Raw genomic sequence first — 23,548 nt, forward strand, 5'->3', positions numbered from 1 at the left:
AAGATGAAAACACCACAAGGAAATATTAGTTATCAGTTGTTCTTTTTTAAATACTGTTTCTCCTCCTCAAAAACAAAGTGCTAATTCTATTTTTATCCCTCTTTTGCATCATCAAAAGGGCAAATATTTCTTGATAAATCCTCATCTGTTGATTTAGCTTTCACAGCACAGCAACTCTCTTACTGATGTGACTCTCATATCTCTGCTTCATCAGGGGGTACTGTTTCTATTTTGAAAAGAGTGCTCCCAGCTGCGCCCACCTCACCCTCCATATCCAACAGCCAGCCTCTCGGTGCAAGCTCAGCCTTCCTCACTGGGGCTGATGCAACTGCAGTCTTACAGGTCTCTCCATTTCTTTTCTTGCCCCCATCCAGTCTTTCTTCCTCAGTAGTGAAGTAATCCATTTGAAATACAAATAGGGCCATGGCTTCCACTGCATAAAAGGCTTCAATACTTTTCTGCTGAATTTCAATTATAACCCAGCCTCCTTCCCAGGGTTTACAAAGACCGGGGCGGGGAGGGGGCGGGGGAGAGGGGGGCAGGGGTCTAGCCCCTTTGAACTTCTTCAGTTACATCGTGACCCCTCTCCTCTTCCTCACATTTTCCAGCCACACTGGTCTTTTGACTGTTCCGAAGGCACGGTTTTTTTGGGTGAGCTTTTTCCCATCTCAGGAGTCTCTGCCTGGAACAGTGCCTTCCCCCTTCACAGCTGACTCCTAAGCCCCTATCTAAGTAGGTTCTGTGACCCACTACTGCAGCCTTATTCCCTTTCATAACTGGGCCACCAAATTTGTGAGTATGTTTTTGTTTGTTTTTTGACTTGTGAATGGTGCTCTCTTTCCATTAGTCTGGGATCTCCACAAGGGCAGGAACATATGTGTTTATTCACCATTAGGTATCCACACAGTGGCAACTGTATTAGCTTCCTGGAGCTGCTGTAACAAAGTACCACAAACTGGATGGCTTAAAACAACAGAAATGTATTCTCTCACAGTTCTGGAAGGTAGAAGTATGAAACCAAGGTGTTGGCAGTGCCATGCTTCCTCTGAAGCTTCTGGAGGAGGTTCCTTCTTTGCTTTGTCCACCTTCTGGTGGTAGCCAGGCTTCTTGGCTTATAGATGCATCACTCCAACCTTCCATCTTCAAATCGTGTTCTCCCTGTGTCTTCAGAACACCATTCACTGTGTCTTCAGATGGCTTTTATCATGTTAAGGCTGCCCCTGGGATAATACTTTGATTTATTGACAAGAGGATAGATATCCAAAACTGATATATTTTCTGCCTAGGCAATCAGAAAGATAATGTTAATCCAAATGAAGAATCTGAAGGATTAAAAGCTAGGATATTCTTTCCCCAGAAACAGTGTACAAGACAGCAACATCCATTTTAAAATGTATTTCTGTTAAAGGTGTTTACTACCATGTATTTACAGTGAGCTTAACTAAGCATTTATCTTTTTCTTTTAATTCAAAAAATTGTTGCTGTGATTCTCACTTGGAATTAAAGGCTAATAAGTTTACAGTCTTCTCATTGGGTTTTTAAAATTTCTTTATAAAGATGCAATGGAACTATTAAAAAGAACATTTTTCAAGATTGTGAAAGCAGGAGTCTTTTATAACATCATTGGGAATGGAAGGTGCCATTTTTTTCTTCTTCCATTTCTTCTTCCATTTAATTCACTTTTTTTTCAGTGATTAATTTCTCTTAGTTTCTCTCAGTTTTAGACTCTTTGTTGTATTAGTTATCTAGTCCTGTGTAACAAACTGCCTCAAAACTTAGCAACTTAAAACAACAAATATTATGTCATGGTTTCTGAGGGTCAGGGGTCCAGTAATGGCTTAGCTGGTGGTTCTGGCTCAGGGTCTCCCACAAGAGTATAGTCAAGGGGTAGGCTGGGGCTGTAGCCATCTGAAGGCTTGACTAGAGCTGGAGGATCCACTTCTAAACTCATTAATGTGCCTCTTGGCAAGAGACTTCATTCAGTTCTTCACCAGTTGTTGGAGGCCTGTTACTTGCCACATGTTCCTCTGCAGAGGATTGTTCACAAAATGGCAGCTGACTTTTCCCAGAGTAAATAATCCAAGAGAGAGAAATCAAGATGGCAGCCACAGTATCTCTTATAACCTAATCTTGGAAATGACGTACCATCACTTCTGTCATATTCTGTTGGTCACACAGACCAACCCAGATACAGTGTGAGAGAGGAATATACAGGCTGTGAATGCCAGGAGGAGGGGATTACTGAGGGCCGTCTTGTAGGCTGGCTAACAAAACTGTGGCAATGTGTATAATTTACCCCTAATGTAAACTTGCAGAGAAGGTATATATCCATTTCACAACATTTATAATGAAATATGTTTTCTTGTCAAAAAATAGAATGGCATGATGAGAAAATTGTTTAATGTTGTAATATTGTTGTCAGATTATTAATTCTTTTATTTAACCTATTATTCCTTTTATTTAAACTATTAAAATGATTTTTTTTAGCATTTCTCTACAGAGGATTTCTATAAATTAATCCTCTATGATACAGAGTTTGGTAACATTTTGATAATTGATGTAGCTTTTCTAGAGGAGCATTTAAATGATTACAAAACACTAGTAAAAATTTCTGTTGAATCAGTGAACATTAATGATTGACAGCACATTCCAGAGTACTTTATTTCAGAAAAGCAAAATTGCTGTGTTTCCTCATAACAGTGTCTCCCCCAATTAAATTAAAATGAGGGGCTTCCCTGGTGGCGCAGTGGTTGAGAGTCCGCCTGCCGATGCAGGGGACATGGGTTCGTGCCCCGGCCCAGGAAGATCCCCCATGCTGCGGAGCGGCTGGGCCCGTGAGCCATGGCCGCTGAGCCTGCGTGTCCGGATCCTGTGCTCCACAACGGGAGAGGCTACAACAGTGAGAGGCCCGCATACCACAAAAAAAATAATAAATAAAATAAAATAAAAAATTAAAATGAGCAGTCCATTTACTTTATTCCAAGTTATTTCTTTAAAAATTGGGGGGTACGTTTTAGGCATTTTGAGAATTCTGTTGTTTACTTATATTAAAAGTCACACATGGGCTTCCCTGGTGGCGCAGTGGTTGAGAGTTCGCCTGCCGATGCAGGGGACGCGGGTTCGTGCCCCAGTCCGGGAAGATCCCACATGCCGCAGAGCAGCTGGGCCCGTGAGCCATGGCCGCTGGGCCTGTGCGTCCGGAGCCTGTGCTCCGCAATGGGAGAGGCCACAACGGTGAGAGGCCCGCATACCGCAAAAAAAAAAAAAAAAAAAAAAAAAAAAGTCACACAGACACCAATGCTGTAGAAGATAAACCTTTGTATAGATAAACATTGAGAAAATATGCCTGGATTATAATATCTAAGATAACTTGTGTTTTTTTAATTCTCCGAACACAAATTGCCACAAATCAGACTATTCTGGTTCCTTCTCAGTTAGTTCTGTGGAGCCATGTTTTGGTAATGTCTTCCATCCACGATATTATAATACACAGTCTATTTTAATTTTAGTCTTTACAAGATGCTAACCACTCTTCACATATTAGTGTCATCTAAAAATATAAAACCACAGCATTTTAGATCTGGAAAGATCCTCGGAATTGTTTTTTTTTAAGTTTTTAATTTTTTTTATTAGTTTCTGTTTTATAACAAAGTGAATCAGTCATACATATACATCTGTTCCCACATCCCTTCCCTCATGCATCTCCCTCCCTCCCACCCTCCCCATTCCACCCCTCCAGGCGATCACAAAGCACAGAGCTAATCTCCCTGTGCTCTGCGGCTGCTTCCCACTATCTATCAACCTTACGTTTGGTAGTGTATATATGTCCATGCCTCTCCTTTGCTTTGTCACAGCTTACCCTTCCCCCTCCCCATATCCTCAAGTCCATTCTCAAGTAGGTCTGTGTCTTTATTCCCGTTTTACCCCTAGGTTCTTCATGACATTTTTTTTAATTCCATATACATGTGTTAGCATATGGTATTTGTCTTTCTCTTTCTGACTTACTTCACTCTGTATGACAGACTCTAGGTCTATCCACCTCATTACAAATAGCTCAGTTTCGTTTCTTTTTATGGCTGAGTAATATTCCATTGTATATATGTGCCACATCTTCTTTATCCATTCATCCGATGATGGACACTTAGGTTGTTTCCACCTCCGGGCTATTGTGAATAGAGCTGCAATGAACATTTTGGTACATGTTTATTTTTGAATTATGGTTTTCTCAGGGTATATGCCTAGTAGTGGGATTGCTGGGTCATATGGTAGTTCTATTTGTAGTTTTTTAAGGAACCTCCATACTGTTCTCCATAGTGGCTGTACCAATTCACATTCCCACCAGCAGTGCAAGAGTGTTCCCTTTTCTCCACACCCTCTCCAGCATTTATTGTTTCTAGATTTCTTGATGATGGCCATTCTGACTGGTGTGAGATGATATCTCATTGTAGTTTTGATTTGCATTTCTCTAATGATTAATGATGTTGAGCATTCTTTCATGTGTTTGTTGGCAGTCTGTATATCTTCTTTGGAGAAATGCCTATTTAAGTCTTCTGCCCATTTTTGGATTGGGTTGTTTGTTTTTTTGCTATTGAGCTGCATGAGCTGTCTATAAATTTTGGAGATTAGTCCTTTGTCAGTTGCTTCATTTGCAGATATTTTCTCCCATTCTGAGGGTTGTCTTTTGGTCTTGTTTATGGTTTCCTTTGCTGTGCAAAAGCTTTGAAGTTTCATTAGGTCCCATTTGTTTATCTTTGTTTTTATTTCCATTTCTCTAGGAGATGGGTCCAAAAGGATCTTGCTGTGATTTATGTCATAGAGTGTTATGCCTATGTTTTCCTCTAAGAGTTGGATAGTTTCTGGCCTTACATTTAGGTCTTTAATATATTTTGAGCTTATTTTTGTGTATGGTGTTAGGGAATGATCTAATCTCATACTTTTACATGTCCCTGTCCAGTTTTTCCAGCACCACTTATTGAAGAGGCTGTCCTTTCTCCACTGTACATTCCTGCCTCCTTTATCAAAGATAAGGTGACCATATGTGCATGGGTTTATCTCTGGGCTTTCTATCCTGTTCCATTGATCTATATTTCTGTTTTTGTGCCAGTACCACACTGTCTTGATTACTGTAGCTTTGTAGTATAGTCTGAAGTCAGGGAGCCTGATTCCTCCAGCTCCGTTTTTCGTTCTCAAGATTGCTTTGGCTATGCGGGGTCTTTTGTTTTTCCAAACAAATTTTGAAATTTTTTGTTCTAGTTCTGTGAAAAATGCCATTGGTAGTTTGATAGGGATTGCATTGAATCTGTAGATTGCTTTGGGTAGTAGAGTCATTTTCACAATATTGATTCTTCCAATCCAGGAGCATGGTATATCTCTCCATCTATTTGTATCATCTTTAATTTCTTTCATCAGTGTCTTATAATTTTCTGCATACAGGTCTTTTGTCTCCTTAGGTAGGTTTATTCCTAGATATTTTATTCTTTTTGTTGCAATGGTAAATGGGAGTGTTTTCTTGATTTCTTTTTCATCATTAGTGTACAGGAATGCCAGAGATTTCTGTGCATTAATTTTGTATCCTGCTACTTTACCAAATTCATTGATCAGCTCTAGTAGTTTTCTGGTAGCATCTTTAGGATTCTCTATGTATAGTATCATGTCATCTGCAAACAGTGACAGCTTTACTTCTTCTTTTCCAATTTGGATTCCTTTTATTTCCTTTTCTTCTCTGATTGCTGTGGCTAAAACTTCCAAAACTAGGTTGAATAAGAGTGGTGAGAGTGGGCAGCCTTGTCTTGTTCCTGATCTTAGTGGAAATGGTTTCAGTTTTTCACCATTGAGGACAATGTTGGCTGTGGGTTTGTCATGTATGGCCTTTATTATGTTGAGGAAAGTTCCCTCTATGCCTACTTTCTGCAGGGTTTTTATGATAAATGGGTGTTGAATTTTGTCGAAAGCTTTCTCTGCATCTATTGAGATGATCATATGGTTTTTCTCCTTCAATTTGTTAATATGGTGTATCACATTGATTGATTTGCGTATATTGAAGAATCCTTGCATTCCTGGAATAAACCCCACTTGATCATGATCATTTTAATGTGCTGTTGGATTCTGTTTGCTAGTATTTTGTTGAGGATTTTTGCATCTATGTTCATCAGTGATATTGGCCTGTAGTTTTCTTTCTTTGTGACATCCTTGCCTGGTTTTGGTATCAAGGTGATGGTGGCCTGGTAGAATGAGTTTGGGAGTGTTCCTTCCTCTGAAATTGTTTGGAAGAGTTTGAGAAGGATGGGTGTTAGCTCTTCTCTAAATGTTTGATAGAATTCACCTGTGAAGCCATCTGGTCCTGGGCTTTTGTTTGTTGGAAGATTTTTAATCACAGTTCCAATTTCAGTGCTTGTGATTGGTCTATTCATATTTTCTATTTCTTCCTGATTCAATCTCGGCAGGTTGTGCATTTCTAAGAATTTGTCCATTTCTTCCAGGTTGTCCATTTTATTGGCATAGAGTTGCTTGTAGTAATCTCTCATGATCTTTTGTATTTCTGCAGTGTCAGTTGTTACTTCTCTTTTTTCATTTCTAATTCTATTGATTTGAGTCTTCTCCCTTTTTTTCTTGATGAGTCTGGCTAATGGTTTGTCAATTTTGTTTATCTTCTCAAAGAACCAGCTTTTAGTTTTATTGATCTTTCTATCGTTTCCTTCATTTCTTTTTCATTTATTTCTGATCTGATCTTTATGATTTCTTCCTTCTGCTAACTTTGGGGGTTTTTTGTTCTTCTTTCTCTAATTGCTTTAGGTGCAGGGTCAGGTTGTTTACTCGAGATGTTTCCTGTTTCTTAAGGTGGGATTGTATTGCTATAAACTTCCCCCTTAGAACTGCTTTTGCTGCGTCCCATAGGTTTTGGGTCGTCGTGTCTCCATTGTCATTTGTTTCTAGGTATTTTTTAATTTCCTCTTTGATTTCTTCAGAGATCACTTCGTTATTGAGTAGTGTATTGTTTAGCCTCCATGTGTTTGTATTTTTTACAGATCTTTTCCTGTAATTGATGTCTAGTCTCATAGCATTGTGGTCGGAAAAGATACTTGATACAATTTCAATTTTCTTAAATTTACCAAGGCTTGATTTGTGACCCAAGATATGATCTATCCTGGAGAATGTTCCATGAGCACTTGAGAAAAATGTGTATTCTGTTGTTTTTGGATGGAATGTCTTATAAATATCAATTAGGTCCATCTTGTTTAATGTATCATTTAAAGCTTGTGTTTCCTTATTTATTTTCATTTTGGGTGATCTGTTGATTGGTGAAAGTGGGGTGTTAAGTCCCCTACTATGATTGTATTACTGTCGATTTCCCCTTTTATGGCTGTTAGTATTTGCCTTATGTATTGAGGTGCTCCTATGTTGGTGCATACATATTTACAATTGTTATATCTTCTTCTTGGATCGATCCCTTTATCATTATGTAGTGTCCTTCTTTGTCTCTTCTAATAGTCTTTATTTTAAAGTCTATTTTGTCTGATATGAGAATTGCTACTCCATCTTTCTTTTGATTTCCATTTGCATGGAATATCTTTTTCCATCCCCTTACTTTCAATCTGTATGTGTCTCTAGGTCTGAAGTGGGTCTCTTGTAGACAGCATATATATGGGTCTTGTTTTTGTATCCATTCAGCCAATCTGTGTCTTTTGGTGGGAGCATTTAGTCCATTTACATTTAAGGTAATTATTGATATGTATGTTCCTATTCCCATTTCCTTAATTGCTTTGGGTTCGTTATTGTAGGTATATTCCTTCTGTTGTGTTCCTTGCCTAGAGAAGTTCCTTTAGCATTTGTTGTAAAGCTGGTTTGGTGGTGCTGAACTCTCTCAGCTTTTGCTTGTCTGTAAAGGTTTTAATTTCTCCATCAAATCTGAATGAGATCCTTGCTGGGTAGAGTAATCTTGGTTGCAGGTTTCTCTCCTTCATCACTTTAATTATGTCCTGCCACTCCCTGCTGGCTTGTAGAGTTTCTGCTGAGAGATCAGCTGTTAACCTGATGGGGATTCCCTTGTGTGTTATTTGTTGTTTTTCCCTTGCTGCTTTTAATATGATTTCTTTGTGTTTAATTTTTGACAGTTTGATTAATATGTGTCTTGGCGTATTTCTCCTTGGATTTATTCTGCATGGGACTCTCTGTGCCTCCTGGACTTGATTAACTATTTCCTTTCCCATATTAGGGAAGTTTTCAACTATAATCTCTTCAAACATTTTCTCAGTCCCTTTCTTTTTCTCTTCTTCTTCTGGAACCCCTATAATTCGAATGTTGGTGCGTTTAATGTTGTCCCAGAGGTCTCTGAGACTGTCCTCTGTTCTTTTCATTCTTTTTTCTTTATTTTGCTCTGCATCAGTTATTTCCACTGTTTTATCTTCCACTTCACTTATCCGTTCTTCTGCCTCAGTTATTCAGCTATTGATCCCATCTAGAGTATTTTTCATTTCATTTATTGTGTTTTTAATGGATGCTTGATTCATCCTTAGTTCTTCTAGGTCCTTGTTAACTGTTTCTTACATTTTGTCTATTCTATTTCCAAGATTTTGGATCTTGGGAATAGAATCTTGGATCATCTTTACTATCATTATTCTGAATTCTTTTTCAGGTAGACTGCCTATTACTTCTTCATTTGTTAGGTCTGGTAGGTTTTTATCTTGCTCCTTCACCTGCTGTGTGTTTTTCTGTCTTCTCATTTTGCTTATGTTACTGTGTTTGGGGTCTCCTTTTTGCAGGCTGCAGATTCGTAGTTCCCGTTGCTTTTGGTGTCTGTCCCCAGTGGCTAAGGTTGTTTCAGTAGGTTGTGTAGGCTTCCTGGTGGGGGGGACTAGTGCCTGTGTTCTGGTGGTTGAGGCTCGATCTTGTCTTTCTGGTGGACAGGTTCACGTCTGGTGGTGTGTTTTGGGGTGCCTGTGGCCTTATTATGTTTTTAGGCAGCCTCTCTGCTAATGGGTGGGGTTGTGTTCCTGCCTTGCTAGTTGCTTGGCATAGGGTGACCAGCACTGTAGCTTGCTGGTCGTTGACTGAAGCTGGGTGATGGTGTTGAGATGGAGATCTCTGGGAGATTTTCGCCGCTTGATATTATGTGGAGCTGGGAGGTCTCTTGTGGACCCGTGTCCTGAAGTTGGCTCTCCCACTTCAGAGGCACAGCACTGACTCCTGGCTGCAGCACCAAGAGCCTTTCATCTACCTGGCTCAGAATAAAAGGGAGAAAAAGTAGAAAGAAAGAATTAGTAGAAGAAAGAAAGAGAGAGAGAAAGAAAGGAAGAAGGAAAGAAAGGAAGGAAGGAAGGAAGAAAGAAAGAAAGGAGGGAGGGAGGGAGGGAGGGAGGGAGGACGGAAAGAAAGAAAGGAGGGAGGGAGGGAGGAAGGACAGAAAGAAAGAAAGAAAGGAGGGAAGGAGGGAGGAAGGAAAATAAAAGAAAGAGTGAAAGGAAGAAGGGTGGGAGGGAGGGAGGAAGGAAAGACAGACAGGAGGGAGGGAGGGAGGGAGGAAGGAAAGAAAAAGAAAGAGTGAAAGGAAGAAGGAAGGGAGGGAGGGAGGAAGGAAAGAAAGAGAAAGAAGGAAAGGAGGGGTGGAGGGAGGGAGGGAGGAAGGAAGGGAAGGTAGGAAATAAAGAAAGAGCAGGTAAAGTAAAATAGAATAAAGTATAAAATATAGTAGCGTTATTAAAATTAAAAAGTAATTATTGAAAAAAAACGGACAGATAGAACCCTGGGACATATGGTGGAAGCAAAGCTATACAGAGAAAATCTCACACAGAAGCATACACATACACATACAAAAAGAGAGCAGGGGGAAAAATCGAAAATCTTGCTCTCAAAGTCCACCTCCTCAATTTGGGATAATTCGTTGTAAAAAGAGGAAAAGGGGGAAAAGTCTTAAATCTTGTCCTCAAAGTCCACCTCCTCAATTTGGGATGATTCGCTGTCCATTCATGCACTCCACAGACGCAGGGCACATCAAGTGGACCATGGAGCTTTAATCCGCTGCCTCCGAGGCTGCACAGAGAGATTTCCCTGTCTCTTCTCTACTCTCACAGCTCCCGGGTCTCAGCCTTGGACCGGGCCCCGCCTCTGCGTGTAGGTCGCCGGAGGGCGTCCGTTCTTCGCTCAGACAGGACGGGTTTAAAGGAGCCGCTGATTCGGGGGCTGTGGCTCACTCAGGCAGAGGGGAGGGAGGGGCGCGCAGTGTGGGGCGGGCCTGCGGCGGCAGAGGCCGGCGTGACGTTGCAGCAGCCCGAGGTGCTCCGTGCGCTTTCCCGGGAAAGCCGTCCCTGGGTCCCGGGACCCCGGCAGTGGCGGGGTGCACAGGCTCCCCGGAAGGCGGGGTGGACAGTGACCTGCGCTCGCACACAGGCCTTGTGGCGGCGGCAGCAGCAGCCCCAGCGTCCCGCGCCCGTCTCTGGAGCTTCTTTAAGCAGCGCTCTTAATCCCCTCTCCTCGCGCACCAGGAAACAAAAGGGAAGAAAAAGTCTCTTGCCTCTTTGGCAGCTCCAGACTTTTTCCCGGACTCCCTCCCGGCCAGCCGTGGTGCACTAACCCCTTCAGGCTCTCTTCCTGCCGCCAGCCCCAGTCCTCTCCCTGAGCTCCGACTGAAACCCGATACCCGAGCCTCAGCTCCCAGCCCCGCCCGCCCCGGCGGCTGAGCAGATAAGCCTCTCGGGCTGGTGTGTGCCTGAGGGCACCGATCCTCTGTGCCGGAATCTCTCCGCTTTGCCCTCCACACCCCTGTTGCTGTGCTCTCCTCTGCTACTCCGAAGCTTTCCCCCTCCTCCACCTGCAGTCTCCGCCCGCAAAGGGGCTTCTAGTGTGTGGAAACCTTTCCTCCTTCACGGCTCCCTCCCACTGGTGCAGGTCCCGTCCCTATCCTTTTGTCTCTGTTTATTCTTTTTTCTTTTGTCCTACCCAGGTATGTGGGGAGTTTCTTGCCTTTTGGGGCGTCTGAGGTCTTCTGTCAGCGTTCAGTAGGTGTTCTGTAGGAGTTGTTCCACGTGTAGATGAATTGCTGATGTATCTGTGGGGAGGAAGGTGATCTCCGCGTCTTACTCTTCCGCCATCTTCCTCCGGGGGGCCCTCGGAATTGTTTACGTTGACAGTGTTCCCCACTTTTGAAGGATTGGGGAATACTATACTTCATGGTGCTGCTTCTCCAGGTTCTCTGTTTTGTCTTAAAAATATGATTAAAAGTTAGAACCTAGTGATAGCACAGAGCAGTATTAAATCTTTAATAATTATTCATTATATATAAGCTCCAGAAAAAGCCAATACCAGTTGATATGCAGTGGTTCCAAAGAGTTAGAAGAATAGAAATCAAAGACAGACACTGGGCAGGTGGCATCCTTTAGAGATCCTTTCTACTGCTCCTACACACGTACACACACAGTGACCAGTTGACAGAGCTTCTCTTTGAGTGTTTAACTTCCCTCTCTAAAATAAAACTGAGGACTTCCCTGGTGGCGCAGTGGTTAAGAATCCGCCTGCCAATGCAGGGGACATGGGTTTGATCCCTGGTCCGGGAAGATCCCACATGCCGCAGAGCAGCTAAGCCCATGCGCCCCAACTACTGAGCCTGCGCTCTAGAGCCCGCAAGCCAGAACTACTGAGCCCGCGTCCCACCACTACTGAAGCCCGTGTGCCTAGAGCCCGTGCTCCTCAACAAGAGAAGCCACCGCAATGAGAAGCCACAACGAAGAGTAGTCCCCGCTCGCCACAACTAGAGAGAAAAGCCCATGCGCAGCAACAAAGACCCAATGCAGCCAATAAATAAATAAATTAATTAATTAAATAAAATAAAACTGAGGTATTAAAAAAATGAGCAAGGTTAAAAGTAGGAGTCATTACAAATATAGCACATGCTTGCACACATGCACGAACACAAACTCAACCACTTATAGTTTGGTCACCCTGCCGCATGTTAAAGAGCTTATTCTGGCTTAGAATCAGGGTCATGTTACATTATAAAGTTTAATTCTAAAGGAAAGAATTTTTTCTTTCTTTTCATTTGGCTTGTGGGATTACAATACATTGTATAGAGCTAATCTTAGCCAAGGATTACCACAATCATAAAGCTAATTCCTTTCTCTGACATTAGTCTCAGTTGATTTATACAAGAATTATTGAACGTTAGCCAAAATTGGACCAGCCTTCAGTGACTTAGCTAAATTTTATTTCCTGTTTGATTTGAAATATCAAAATTTGATATTTTCCAAATTCATTGACTAGAATATGCATATTTATGATAAATTCTTCATAATATCTGATTGTTTATTACTCAGGACTTTGGGATCTCTCCAGTAGTTTAAATTAATATTTTGATTCTTTCATATTACCACTGAATTTTTTCATTTATTGTATTTAAAGGATCGTTTTTGTTTTCTTTTATAAGAAACTATTCTTCACTTTTCTTTTTTCCTTTTCTAATTTTTTGGTAGTTTCTCCATTTTTTATCATTCCTTTACAGAGGATTTCTATAAATTAATTCTCTAGGATACACTCCTTCTTAGAACACAGTTAGGTGAACATATCAGTGTTTTTTTTGTTTGTTTTTTGTTTGTTTTTGCGGTACGCGGGCCTCTCACTGTTGTGGCCTCTCCCGTTGCGGAGCACAGGCTCCGGACGCGCAGGCTCAGCGGCCATGGCTCACAGGCCCAGCCGCTCTGCGGCATGTGGGATCTTCCCGGACCGGGGCACAAACCTGTGTCCCCTGCATCGGCAAGCGGACTCCCAACCACTGCGCCACCAGGGAAGCCCACATATCAGTGTTTAATTAAATAAATTGTCTTCTTTCATTAGTTCTTATTATAATTATTTCTTTATTATATACTTTAGGAAAGCTAACCCCAGCTCCAGTCTCCAATCTCTGGCCTTTCAGTGACATCTATCCTAAATTTTATTTCTATATCTAATAAAGGGATTGTTTCAGTTATCTTCTGGTGCATAACAAACTACCCCAACATTTAGTGGATTAAAAGAATCATTTTATAATTTCTCATAATTCTGAGGATTTATCTAGGGCTCTGGATGGTTCTTCAGCTGGTCTCTTTCAGAGCCTCTCATGAAGCTTCAGTCTATGGCGCATGGGGCTGGAATGTCCACAGTGGCTTCATTCTGGCCCCTTGGTTGGAAGACTGGGCTCAGCTGGGACACTGGGACAGCCAAACCTCTCCCTCCTCACATGGTCTCTTGACATGGTTTCTCCAGCATAGTAGCCCACTTTTTACATGGCAGCTCAGGGCTTTCAAAAGGACAAAAGTGGAAGCTCGTAGGCCTTGTCAAGGCTCAGTCCCAGTATCAATTTTGTTGGTTAAAGAGGGCCATGAGGTAAGACCATGTTCAGTTTGGAAGGAAATACACAGAGCATGAGTACTGGAAGGTGTGGCTCATTGGGGGCCATATCTGGAGACCAACTACCACATGTTAGGTCTTCCTTTCTCTCTATTAAGACCTCAATTCCTCTCTACTCCTTTTTCAGTTCCCTGTGTCTCTGGTGGTCTGCCTAAACCTACAAATATCACCTTCTTATCTATAAACATGAAGAATATCCTACAGTGGAACCCACCACAGGGCCTACAAGGAGTGGAAGTTACTTATTCTGTGCAGTATTTCATGTAAGTTGGTTCTTTTTGTTTTGGCTAATTTATAAGCACAAGACTCAGACTCCTATTAATTGTGCAAATATAAACCATCTATTGTATGAAATGAGTGAGGAAAAAGAAAGGTTTTACATATTTCATGTTAAATTATCTCATTGTGTTTTGTTAGATTAAATTAGACAACAGTTTCTTCATGGAAACAGAGTATTGAGTACTTAGGCAAGAAGAAGTTATTTAAATGGAGAAAAGAAGTCTGTCAAAATGTTAACCTGTGGCTGAGCAAACAAGGAAATCCATCACCTCTGAAACATCTATACTTATTAGAATTATAGGACATTTTTAAGTGAAACTGAGTGCAGAATTCTGTACAACTCACAGTTTTTATTAAAGATAATAGTGAATGGACATTTTCACTTTTCACCTCTCGCTCAACACTCATTGCAATCAAGAAGGAATGCAAAATGGTAAGTGGGTGTGATAGATCCTCACTCCTATACCCACTCACCTAATATTTAATAAAGAGCTGGCTCCATTCAAAGAGTAATTGTCCCAAAGAATCCAGCACACCTATCCCTAATTACTGAAAGGGAGAAAGACAAAAAAAACACAAGTCAAACATTCCTAAAAGCTTTCTCATGGAAATTAAAGAAAAATTCAGACAAATAATGGTTCATAGTTTGAATCCATAAACAACATGGTCTCTAATGGTAAACCTCAAAGAAGAGATAACAGTCAAAGAAGAGATTCTAAGACAAGAAGAAGAACTTTTTTAAAAAGCACGGTGGCAGAACTTAGGAAGAAGATGGAAAATAAAAATGTTATATAGAGATGAAAAACCTATTATAGCTAACAGGTAGTAATAATTGAACAGGTAATAATGACTATCTGGAACTGCATATCGTAAATGCATGCTCTGTCTAGGAAAATTTAATAAAAATAATAGGAAGACATATCCTGGTAAAGTTATTTAACTTTGAAGAAAATGAAATGATTTATGACCATCACAGCAAAAGCAATGATTTCTATCTGGCAACACTCAGTTCATGACAGTGATATATCTTCTGAGGGAAAAATAAGTGTGACCTAAGACTCTTACCAAGTTCAGCAAATGTATTTTCTGTATTTTCAAGCAGGTTGAACTTGGGCTATCACTCTCCTGAGACCTTCTTGAAGGCTGTGGGGGGGAGGGAACACTAACTAAAGATGATATCCAACTGACAGAGGGATAAAGATGAGCCTAAATGAACTTAGTAATGACAAGATTTTGGCAAAAAGGGAGCAGGCATTGAAACTATCTAAATGTAGAACTAAGACTAGTGATGGGAAATATGGTTACAGAACTTTCTTGTAAATGTTTGAATCTTATCAATAATATAACAAATCAGAAGGTGGGGAAAAACTGTATATGTACTGACTTCCGTAGCATGAAGCCATTATATGTGATCCAAAATGAAAATATGTCATCATTTTAATAACTAAACTCTCAGCATCTTTCATACACAATTTTCTTAATTTAAAAGATCTTTTTACAAACTACTATCTCGTGTGGTGATGAAACATTTGAACTGCAGTGGTTCATTTCATTTTAATTTCTTTTTCTTTAAAGTTTGAATCAAGTTAAATTTACTACTTTTATTAAAATCATAAGTATGGCATAACCTAGCTTTTGTCTATGTATTCAGCTATTGAATCATTCCTCTGGGTACATATAAGCATAATGAGATGTGCAGAATCAGGTGTACCAAATGTTTCAGGGTAATGGCCTTCAGCATAATTATTTCTCTCTCAGTTATACTTTTCTGATTGCGTGAGTTTAAAAACTGTACCATATTTACAAAAAAGAATAACATCATTTTTGTCTTTGAAAAGAAAATTCTGAGGCGATATGGGGATATATGTGTATGTATAGCTGATTGACTTTTTTATACTGCAGAAACTAACACACCATTATAAAGCAATTATACTCCAATAAATATGTTTAAAAACAAAAGAAAAGAAAAGAAAATTCTGACAATTAAAGGCAGTGAAAGACTTTGGCTGCTACTCACAATGACCTCATTTATCTAGAACTTCATTCTCATTGCCAAAGAATTTCTCAGGAACCAGTATTTTAGGGAAGAGGCATCACTCTGCCAGGAGAAACTGCTCATGAGTGTGTCCTTGTCTCCTTTTTCATTAGGTGGAGCAAGGAGCTTGTTCTGTTCTTTATGTGTTTATGTGATTCAGAAAAGGATTTTTAAAAAGAGAGAGAGTAATCACTGCTCTGTGAGAGTAGATAATTTAGATTACATAAATTTCAAAAAAGAATATTTGAAAAGAAACTTGCCATGGTGGAGTTCTTACATGCCTGTGAATGTGGACAGTGGGCAGGAATACAGGGCAGCTTGTGTCACTGACAGGGCTCCAGGCTCAGCTCCAAAGACAAACAGTCCTGAGGTCATAGCCAGACTGTGAACCTAAATGGGTAGCCTTGGGCAGGTTACATATTATACTTTTTTACTTTTGAGTGAAGTTTGTTTCCAAGCAAAAAATGAAATTTTAACAAAAGTTTAAATTATATCTACCCAAAGAATTTAACACTGAAAATAGAGTGTAGCATTAAAAGCACAAGCTTTAGCATCAGGGAAAAATGGTTCAAATCCCAGATATGCTTGTTACTAGTCAGACTACCTTGAGCAGCTCCCTTAATATCATTGAGCCTCAATTTCCTCATCTGTAAAATGGGATGAAAATAACGGTACCTACCTCCTAAGGTTATTATGATAATTAAATGAGATAAAGCTTTCAAATCCTAAGCACCAGTCCAAACGCATAATAGGCACTTGATAAATATTTCCTGCCGTTACCAGAAATCAGAGACCCCTGAGGGCCCCGCATGACTTTTTGACATGCATGAACATCATTACTGTAGTATTTATTGAATGATTCATGTCTATCAGCTTGTCAGACTTACAAAGCATTTTGTCCAGAATTCAGTAGAGAGTGTTTCTCCTTCATCGACATCTGTCATGAGAAGCTGCCTTGCCCTTGGCAAAGTCAGGAAATTTGAGGAGAAAAGGTGAAATAGGTGATGGCAATATTTTTCAAACCACAAGTCAAGACCTGTTGGTGGGCCATGAAATCAATTTTGAGGGACATAACTAGCATCTTTCTTTTTAACGGGAAGGATTAGAATGGTGTGGAGTGGATTAGAATGGAAAATAACTAAGTGCCTGGCATGTTGTAAAGTTTAGGTATTATCTTCTAAAACCTTTGTTTTAGTATGTTGGATATATGTGTGAACTGGGTCACACTGTGAAATGTATTTCTTTCTATGGCTCACAGTCAATAAAAAGTATGAAAGCCCCTCGGCATGGTGATTACTCGAATGAAGAAATTGGTCAACAAGATCTAACTATACTTCTAATGTTTTCTGGTAGCTATGGTACTTATGAAACAGGAGACATTTACTTTCAGGACTCTGCTGCCATATTTTGAAAAGAGAAGATACCCTTAAGCTTTGGCAACACTTGATAAAGTTGGCATTTCCTCCTTCTCAACACACAGTCTTCCCTTGACTTTTGTGATGTCTGTTTTTCCTTCTCCCTCTTTAGCTGCTATTTCTAAGTGTACTTTGTATCTCACCTTTATTTTTTTTAATAAAATTTATTATTTTTGGCTGCATTGGGTCTTCGTTGCTGCACGCAGGCTCTTCTCTAGTTGTGGTGAGCGGGGGCTACTGTTCATTGCGGTGCACGGGCTTCTCATTGCGGTGGCTTCTCTTGTTGTGGAGCACAGGCTCTAGGCATGTGGGCTTCAGTAGTTGTGGTACATGAACACAGTAGTTGTGGCTCGCGGGCTCTAGAGCACAGGCTCAGTGGTTGTGATGCATGGGCTTAATTGCTCCGCGGCATGTGGAATCTTCCCGGACCAGGGATCGAACCCATGTCCCCTGCATTGGCAGGTGGATTCTTAACCACTGCGCCACCAGGGAAGTCCCTGTATCTCACCTTTAAATCTTGCCACTCCTGAAATTTTATCCTAGGCTTTGCTTTGTCTCCATGGGTAATTTCATTCATGCCTGTGCCTTCCATGAGCAGCTTTATGCCATAGATTTCAAAATCCCTACCTCCCACTCACCCCTTTCTCCTGAGCTCCAGCACCTTCTGGGCAGCTGCATTCGGATACCTTTTACGTATCTTAAGCTCATCATGTCAAAAACTGAACTCATTATCTTTCCCTCCCCCCTCCTCTCCCCATTTCCCAAACCCACTCTTCCGCATTCCTGATCTTGGTAAATGTTACCACCATTCCACCCAACTAGCCCGGACAGAAAGAGACATCATCCTTAACACCTTCTTTTCCCTCATCTCTTTCATGCACTCAATCACCAAGTTTGTCTCCTAATATTTTTTCCTTTTGTCCTGTCATTCATTCCACTGCCACCATCCTTGTGCAAGCCACCTACCTCTTCCACCTGGACCACTCTAGCATCCTCTCAACTGCTCCCCAGTCTGCCACCCTTGACCCAGTACATTCTCTACGCTACCACCAGAGTTAGTTGTGTAAAAGCCCAACGCGCCTGCTTTAATCCTTTCAGTAGCCTCTCATGCAACCCTGTCTCTTTCACTTGGCTCTTCCCATGTCACTTAAACGCTCAATACCTCAGTCTCTTCCACCTGAGAAATGCTAAAATATTTCCCACCTCCTATTTTCTGCGGGTGTTATGTTTTTAATAAAGGAGAGGAAAAACAGATGTGAACAGCCTAGTTAATATCATCATCACTATGATCACTGAAAATGCTAATTTTGGAATGCACTCCAACCTAGTGAATTTTCCCCAGAACCCTTGAGGGCAAGTATATTTTTAAATTTTATGAGAATGTCAAGAAGAATTTCCAAGGAAAAACTGATGAATTTTTCTTAAAACAATCCATCCAAAAAAAAAAAAGAAAGACCCATCAAACTGACCTTGGTATGCATGTGGGCTAAAAATTTACATAGAAGAATTGATCACACAATCTGTAAAGTTTTTACTGTAGGTCAAGCCTAATAATAAAATACATGCTTTCAAAATGTACTATCCACATTATAATTCACAAAAAAGAAAGGTGATTACAGAAACTCTGACTCATGTTCCTGACAGCTAATGAAAAGAATTGCCAGCAGCAAAAGTAGATTCTTTTTTAGCTCAATGACAAGCACTTTTGTTGTTCTGAAGAGAAGGTCTTAAGTTCCATTCAGTTTTATATAATGACTGTCTTTTTTTTTTCCTACTGTAAAGCATAGAGAGCACCTCATTGTTAATTCATAGTTTCCTTCTCAGCAGATATGGGCAAAAGAAATGGCTGAATAAATCCGAATGCAGAAATATCAGTAGGACCTACTGTGATCTCTCTGCTGAAACTTCTGACTACGAACGTCAATATTATGCCAAAGCTAAGGCCGTTTGGGGAACGAATTGTTCTAAATGGGCAGAAACTGGACGATTCTATCCTTTTTTAGAAAGTAAGTAACACAGTTGTCTGTTAAACATGTATCATTATCAAGTTCATCTGACCCCCTAATGTAACAGTCTCTGCCTCATAGACAGCCTTGTCGAGGCCAGCGCTCTGCACTCTGTTGATCGGGTGAAGTGACCAGCCCAAGGTACTTCACCTTGCTGCATCTCAGAGTCTCATCTTTAGAATGAAAGTTTTGGCCAAGTGTCTCTAAGATTGCTCCCGGACCCAGAATTGACACTAGATGTCAATATTATCAAATTTTGATTTTGTCTTATGTTTAGTTGAGGTTATATAATTTGAGGAACAACTGACAGATTTATTTTAATTTTGTGGGTTTATAAACCATTTGACATATGCCCGCAGATTGATTAAAGATTGTTCTGATCACCAAACTAAGTCTCTTCTTGTTACAAACTTGGTAGAGTTATGACATAATTTCTAGATGTAACTCAGAATTAAGGCAACATCTTCCTGGTATTTCCTTTTAAAATTTTCCATCCCTGATCTGTGACTGATTCAGCCATAGAGGACCCACTCAGAGCTGCCATGATGAAATTTACAAGCACTCCCTAAGTTCTGGAGCTGGAGCCTTTCCCTTGCTGCCCTTCTGGATCAGAAGTCAGCAAACTATGGCCTCGGACTAAGTGCAGCACCCCCTCCCCTTTCTGTTTTTCTACAGGACGAGCTAAGAATGGTTTTTACATTTATGTAAATAATAGTTGCAACAGAGATCACATGGCCTGCAAAGCCTAAAATACTTACTGTCAGTACCTTTATGGTAAAAGTTTGCTAATCTCTGTTCTAGATCATTCTCCAAAGGTTACTTCCCCAAAGGTCTTTAGCAGCGCTTCAGTTCTCCATTTCTGATTTTTACAAACACATCAAATCCTCTTAATGTTATTTATCACCAACGTTTCAGGTCCCAGGAGTGTTGCAAACACTTTTAATTATATTAACCATCATCTAGTACTGTTCATCCATGTGACTAGGAACTACATGTGACTAAGTAAATTTGCTGTTTTAACATTCTATCAGTGTGTGACATGATTGTTTCAAGATTCGGTATTACTTGGGCCCACCTAGAGCATTCTGAGGCATCTCAGATAAGAAGGTGGGCTTTAGAGCTTTGATCCCAGTAGGATTATATTGTTTCATCCAAGGTGATTTCTACATCTGAACATGATAATTGCCTCTCCCCTCCCCTTTAAGCACAAATTAGCCCACCAGAGGTTGCTTTGACTACTGATGAGAAATCCATATCTATTGTTCTGACGGCTCCAAAGAAGTGGAAGAAAAACCCAGAAGAAAGCTCTATTTCCCTGGAACAAATATACTCTAATCTGAAGTATAATGTGTCCATACATAATACTAAATCAAATAGAACGGTAAGCCTGAAATGGAATGGGGACCTATAATTTGTGTCACTTTTTGCAGCTAATGCTGGAACACACAGCCCTGATGCTTAAATTCTCGGCATGTGAATCTGGGAAGGTGTGATATTCAAAAGTGTTGCCATACAAGATACAGTTGAAGCTGATGTGTAGAAATTTTAAAAACTGCCTTCAGATTTCCTTTACAGAAAGTCTCTGCTATGACATTGCTGTTGGTATGTAGAGCCGTTGTCCACCTCACTTTGATGGAGAGTTTTTACTTGCTTAACATCTGTCAATCACTCTCCAAGAAAGAAAAAAATATCAGCAAGAACACAGGACAAAGTGGAAGAAGAAATCTCTCCTTATGTCATTATTTAGAATTGTTCCCACAATTTGTCCAGTCCCTAACTGGGACTGCCAAGCTGAAGGAAAAGGATATTTTAAAGCTGTTGCTAAAAAAAAAAAGCTCTTAGTAATAGTAAAGGACTTAATGGTACCTCAGTCTTCTGTTTCCTTCTAAAGTTACTGGTCTGGGGTGGTGCTGGAAATCTCTGGCTCTGACTGCTCTTCGCAATTCCCTATCCTAGTGGTCCCAGTGTGTGACAAACCGAACGCTGGTATTCAGCTGGCTGGAGCCGGACACTCTGTACTGCGTCCTCGTGGAGTCCTTCGTCCCAGGCCCTCCTCGCCTTGCTCAGCCTTCTGAGAAGCAGTGTGTCAGTACTTTGAAAGGTAAGCTTTGAGAACCTCAGCTGGTCTGAGGAAGGATATCTGCTAAAACTAGAAGGAAGGATGGTGGTGTAGACAAGGTTTTGAAAATCCGTGTCTACCAGAAACAGGCTGAAGTGAAGGCAGAAACAACCATCACCAGAAAGGCATTGAGCAGCCTGGGACTCTACCATTGAACCTGATTCACAGTAGAGAGTGTTTTCACCTCCTAGGGAACTCTTAGCACCAGTCCAACAAGACTCTACCTTGGGAAATAAGAATTATAGGAATTTTTACACACACGGTTTTTCTTCTTTAAAACTATAATCACTCTGATCAGTAGAAGTTCTGTGGTCTTTAAGAACATCAGATGAGTTTATTCCTGGGAACAAAGCAGTATCCTAAAAACACTTTATGACAGAGTCTTTTGCTCCCCCTCGGGAATACAAATTATAGGCGCTGCAGGTTGTGTTCAGGTAACACTCACTGTGCAAGGCTGTGCATGGGCCTGGGATCAGCAAATCAGTTATTACTCCCTCACTCTTATAGTTGCTTCTCTCTCTTTCCTTTTATTTGTCTCCTCGTGTTTTCTGAACTTGGCTGCCAAGGAAGTGTGGTTGAAGATTCTCGTTCCTGTTAGGAGACTAGGGTTAGGAGCTTGGCGTTTGTTTAATTGTTCTTCCCTGAGGGTGGTAAGACCCTGAACTCAAAACCTAAAACTTGAAAATAAATCCTAAAGTTTACCTTCATTGAATGACTCTTCATCCATTCTTCTGTTTCTCTCTTCCAAATGTGCTGGCCTTCCAAATGTCACATCATTTTCCCCAAGACTTGGTTCCGTCACCACCTATGGGACAGGAATGGTGACAGAACCCCTGTTTTCCTCTCCCCTCAAGCCTCCCACATTTCGAGGTGAAACTGTCCTAAGGATTAAAAAGGGAATTTTGTGAATACATATCAGAAGTGAAAAGCTTTATTTTTGAATCTCCATCATTATCATACCTTTCCCTTTAAAATGAAGGGTTCTCTACCATATGTCAAATATCAATAAAATTAAAATGCAAAGCAAGCAAAAGGCAAAGCAAAGCAGACTGAGGAAATCATTTTTGCATTTGGAAAAGTGCTCTGTTTACTAACAGCTTGATCAGTGGGCAAATGGTAGGAATGAATTCCCAGTGGAAATCATTTAAGCCATTGGCAGAGCTAAAGCAACTAAAGTACAGATTAAATGAAATACTTCCCAGTAAGCAGATGGAGCCGACCTTCTCACTAGTCCTGGAAAGGTAATAACAAGGTACCATTTCATGTTCTGACCTTTCTTGATATCCCAGCTGTTAGAGCACCCCAGATACGTTTCCAAGACACTATTATGAGGGTCTACTTTTTCAAAAACTCACTATTACCTCTTTGGGGACTATTCTTTGAAATATTTCTGCTCTCCACAATCCCCCAATTCCTAAAATACAGATGCAGTTTATTAGTTGGTTGTTGCAAACATGTGCTGGTGTATACTAAGTGCCTTCAGTCGTTGTTGTCATGGCTCTGTTTATCAGGGTGAGTTTGATCCAGAGGCCAGGGATTGTATTAAGAGGACTGGATTGATTGAGATTGACATATACACACCACTATATGTAAAAGAGATAACTAATAAGGACCTACTGTATAGCACAGGGAACTCTACTCAATACTCTATAATGACCTATATGTGAAAAGTATCTTAAAAATAGAGTGGATATATGTATAAGTATAACTGATCACTTTGGTGTACACCTGAAACTAACGCAACATTGTAAATCAACTACACTCCAATAAAAATTTTTTAAAAAAAGGACTGGACTGAGTTGTAGCCTGAAGTAGGGGCAGGTGATGCTCAGCCATCTGCAACATCTGCATTATTGGCATCTTTCTATGTGGAACCTGTTGACAGATGTGCTCTTCAGGATGGAAGTGCCTGCAGTTGGATCCCCATACCTGGGCTTTTCCCACTGACTGTTGTTGACCAGAAGTCCATGATGCTTCTGTTTCCACTCTTTAACTAGACAGTTAACCAGACAGTAACTTAGCTGCTCTCTCCCAGGACTAGGCATCAAGAGTACCAACGTCTGCATGGATTAGAATACTCCCACGACACTCCTGCTGATTGTATTAGTATGTAAGGAATGCCCTAGAACTTTTGTCATTTGTGCTAAAGCTGCTCCTTTTTCCACTGCTGTAGTAGTCAGGGTTCTCCATAGAACACAATATACATAATCTTTATATATAAATGTATACACACACACACATCAAGATGGAGATAGAGACTTATTTTAAGGACCTGGCTCACATGATTTTGGAGGTTGGTAAGTTAGAAATCTGCAAGGCTGGA

At 40.6% G+C, this 23,548-nt stretch overlaps 1 protein-coding gene across 2 annotated transcripts in view; it reads left to right on the forward strand.

The window, feature by feature from the left end:
- The window catches only part of IL20RA (interleukin 20 receptor subunit alpha), a 46,289-nt gene that overhangs the window by 17,750 nt on the left and 4,991 nt on the right, over window positions 1-23,548 (forward strand). The window contains exons 2-5 of one of the 2 annotated variants that reach the window (XM_082634214.1): window positions 13,499-13,634; window positions 18,925-19,106; window positions 20,312-20,487; window positions 21,063-21,207. In XM_082634214.1, the coding sequence (XP_082490340.1) occupies window positions 13,499-13,634; window positions 18,925-19,106; window positions 20,312-20,487; window positions 21,063-21,207 (639 nt within the window). The remainder of the gene's footprint in view (window positions 1-13,498; window positions 13,635-18,924; window positions 19,107-20,311; window positions 20,488-21,062; window positions 21,208-23,548) is intronic. The other variant, XM_082634215.1, reaches the window with a different exon arrangement.

Source organism: Mesoplodon mirus, assembly GCF_964341445.2.
Source record: "Mesoplodon mirus genome assembly, chromosome: 10".
Classification (NCBI taxonomy): Eukaryota; Metazoa; Chordata; class Mammalia; order Artiodactyla; family Ziphiidae; genus Mesoplodon; species Mesoplodon mirus.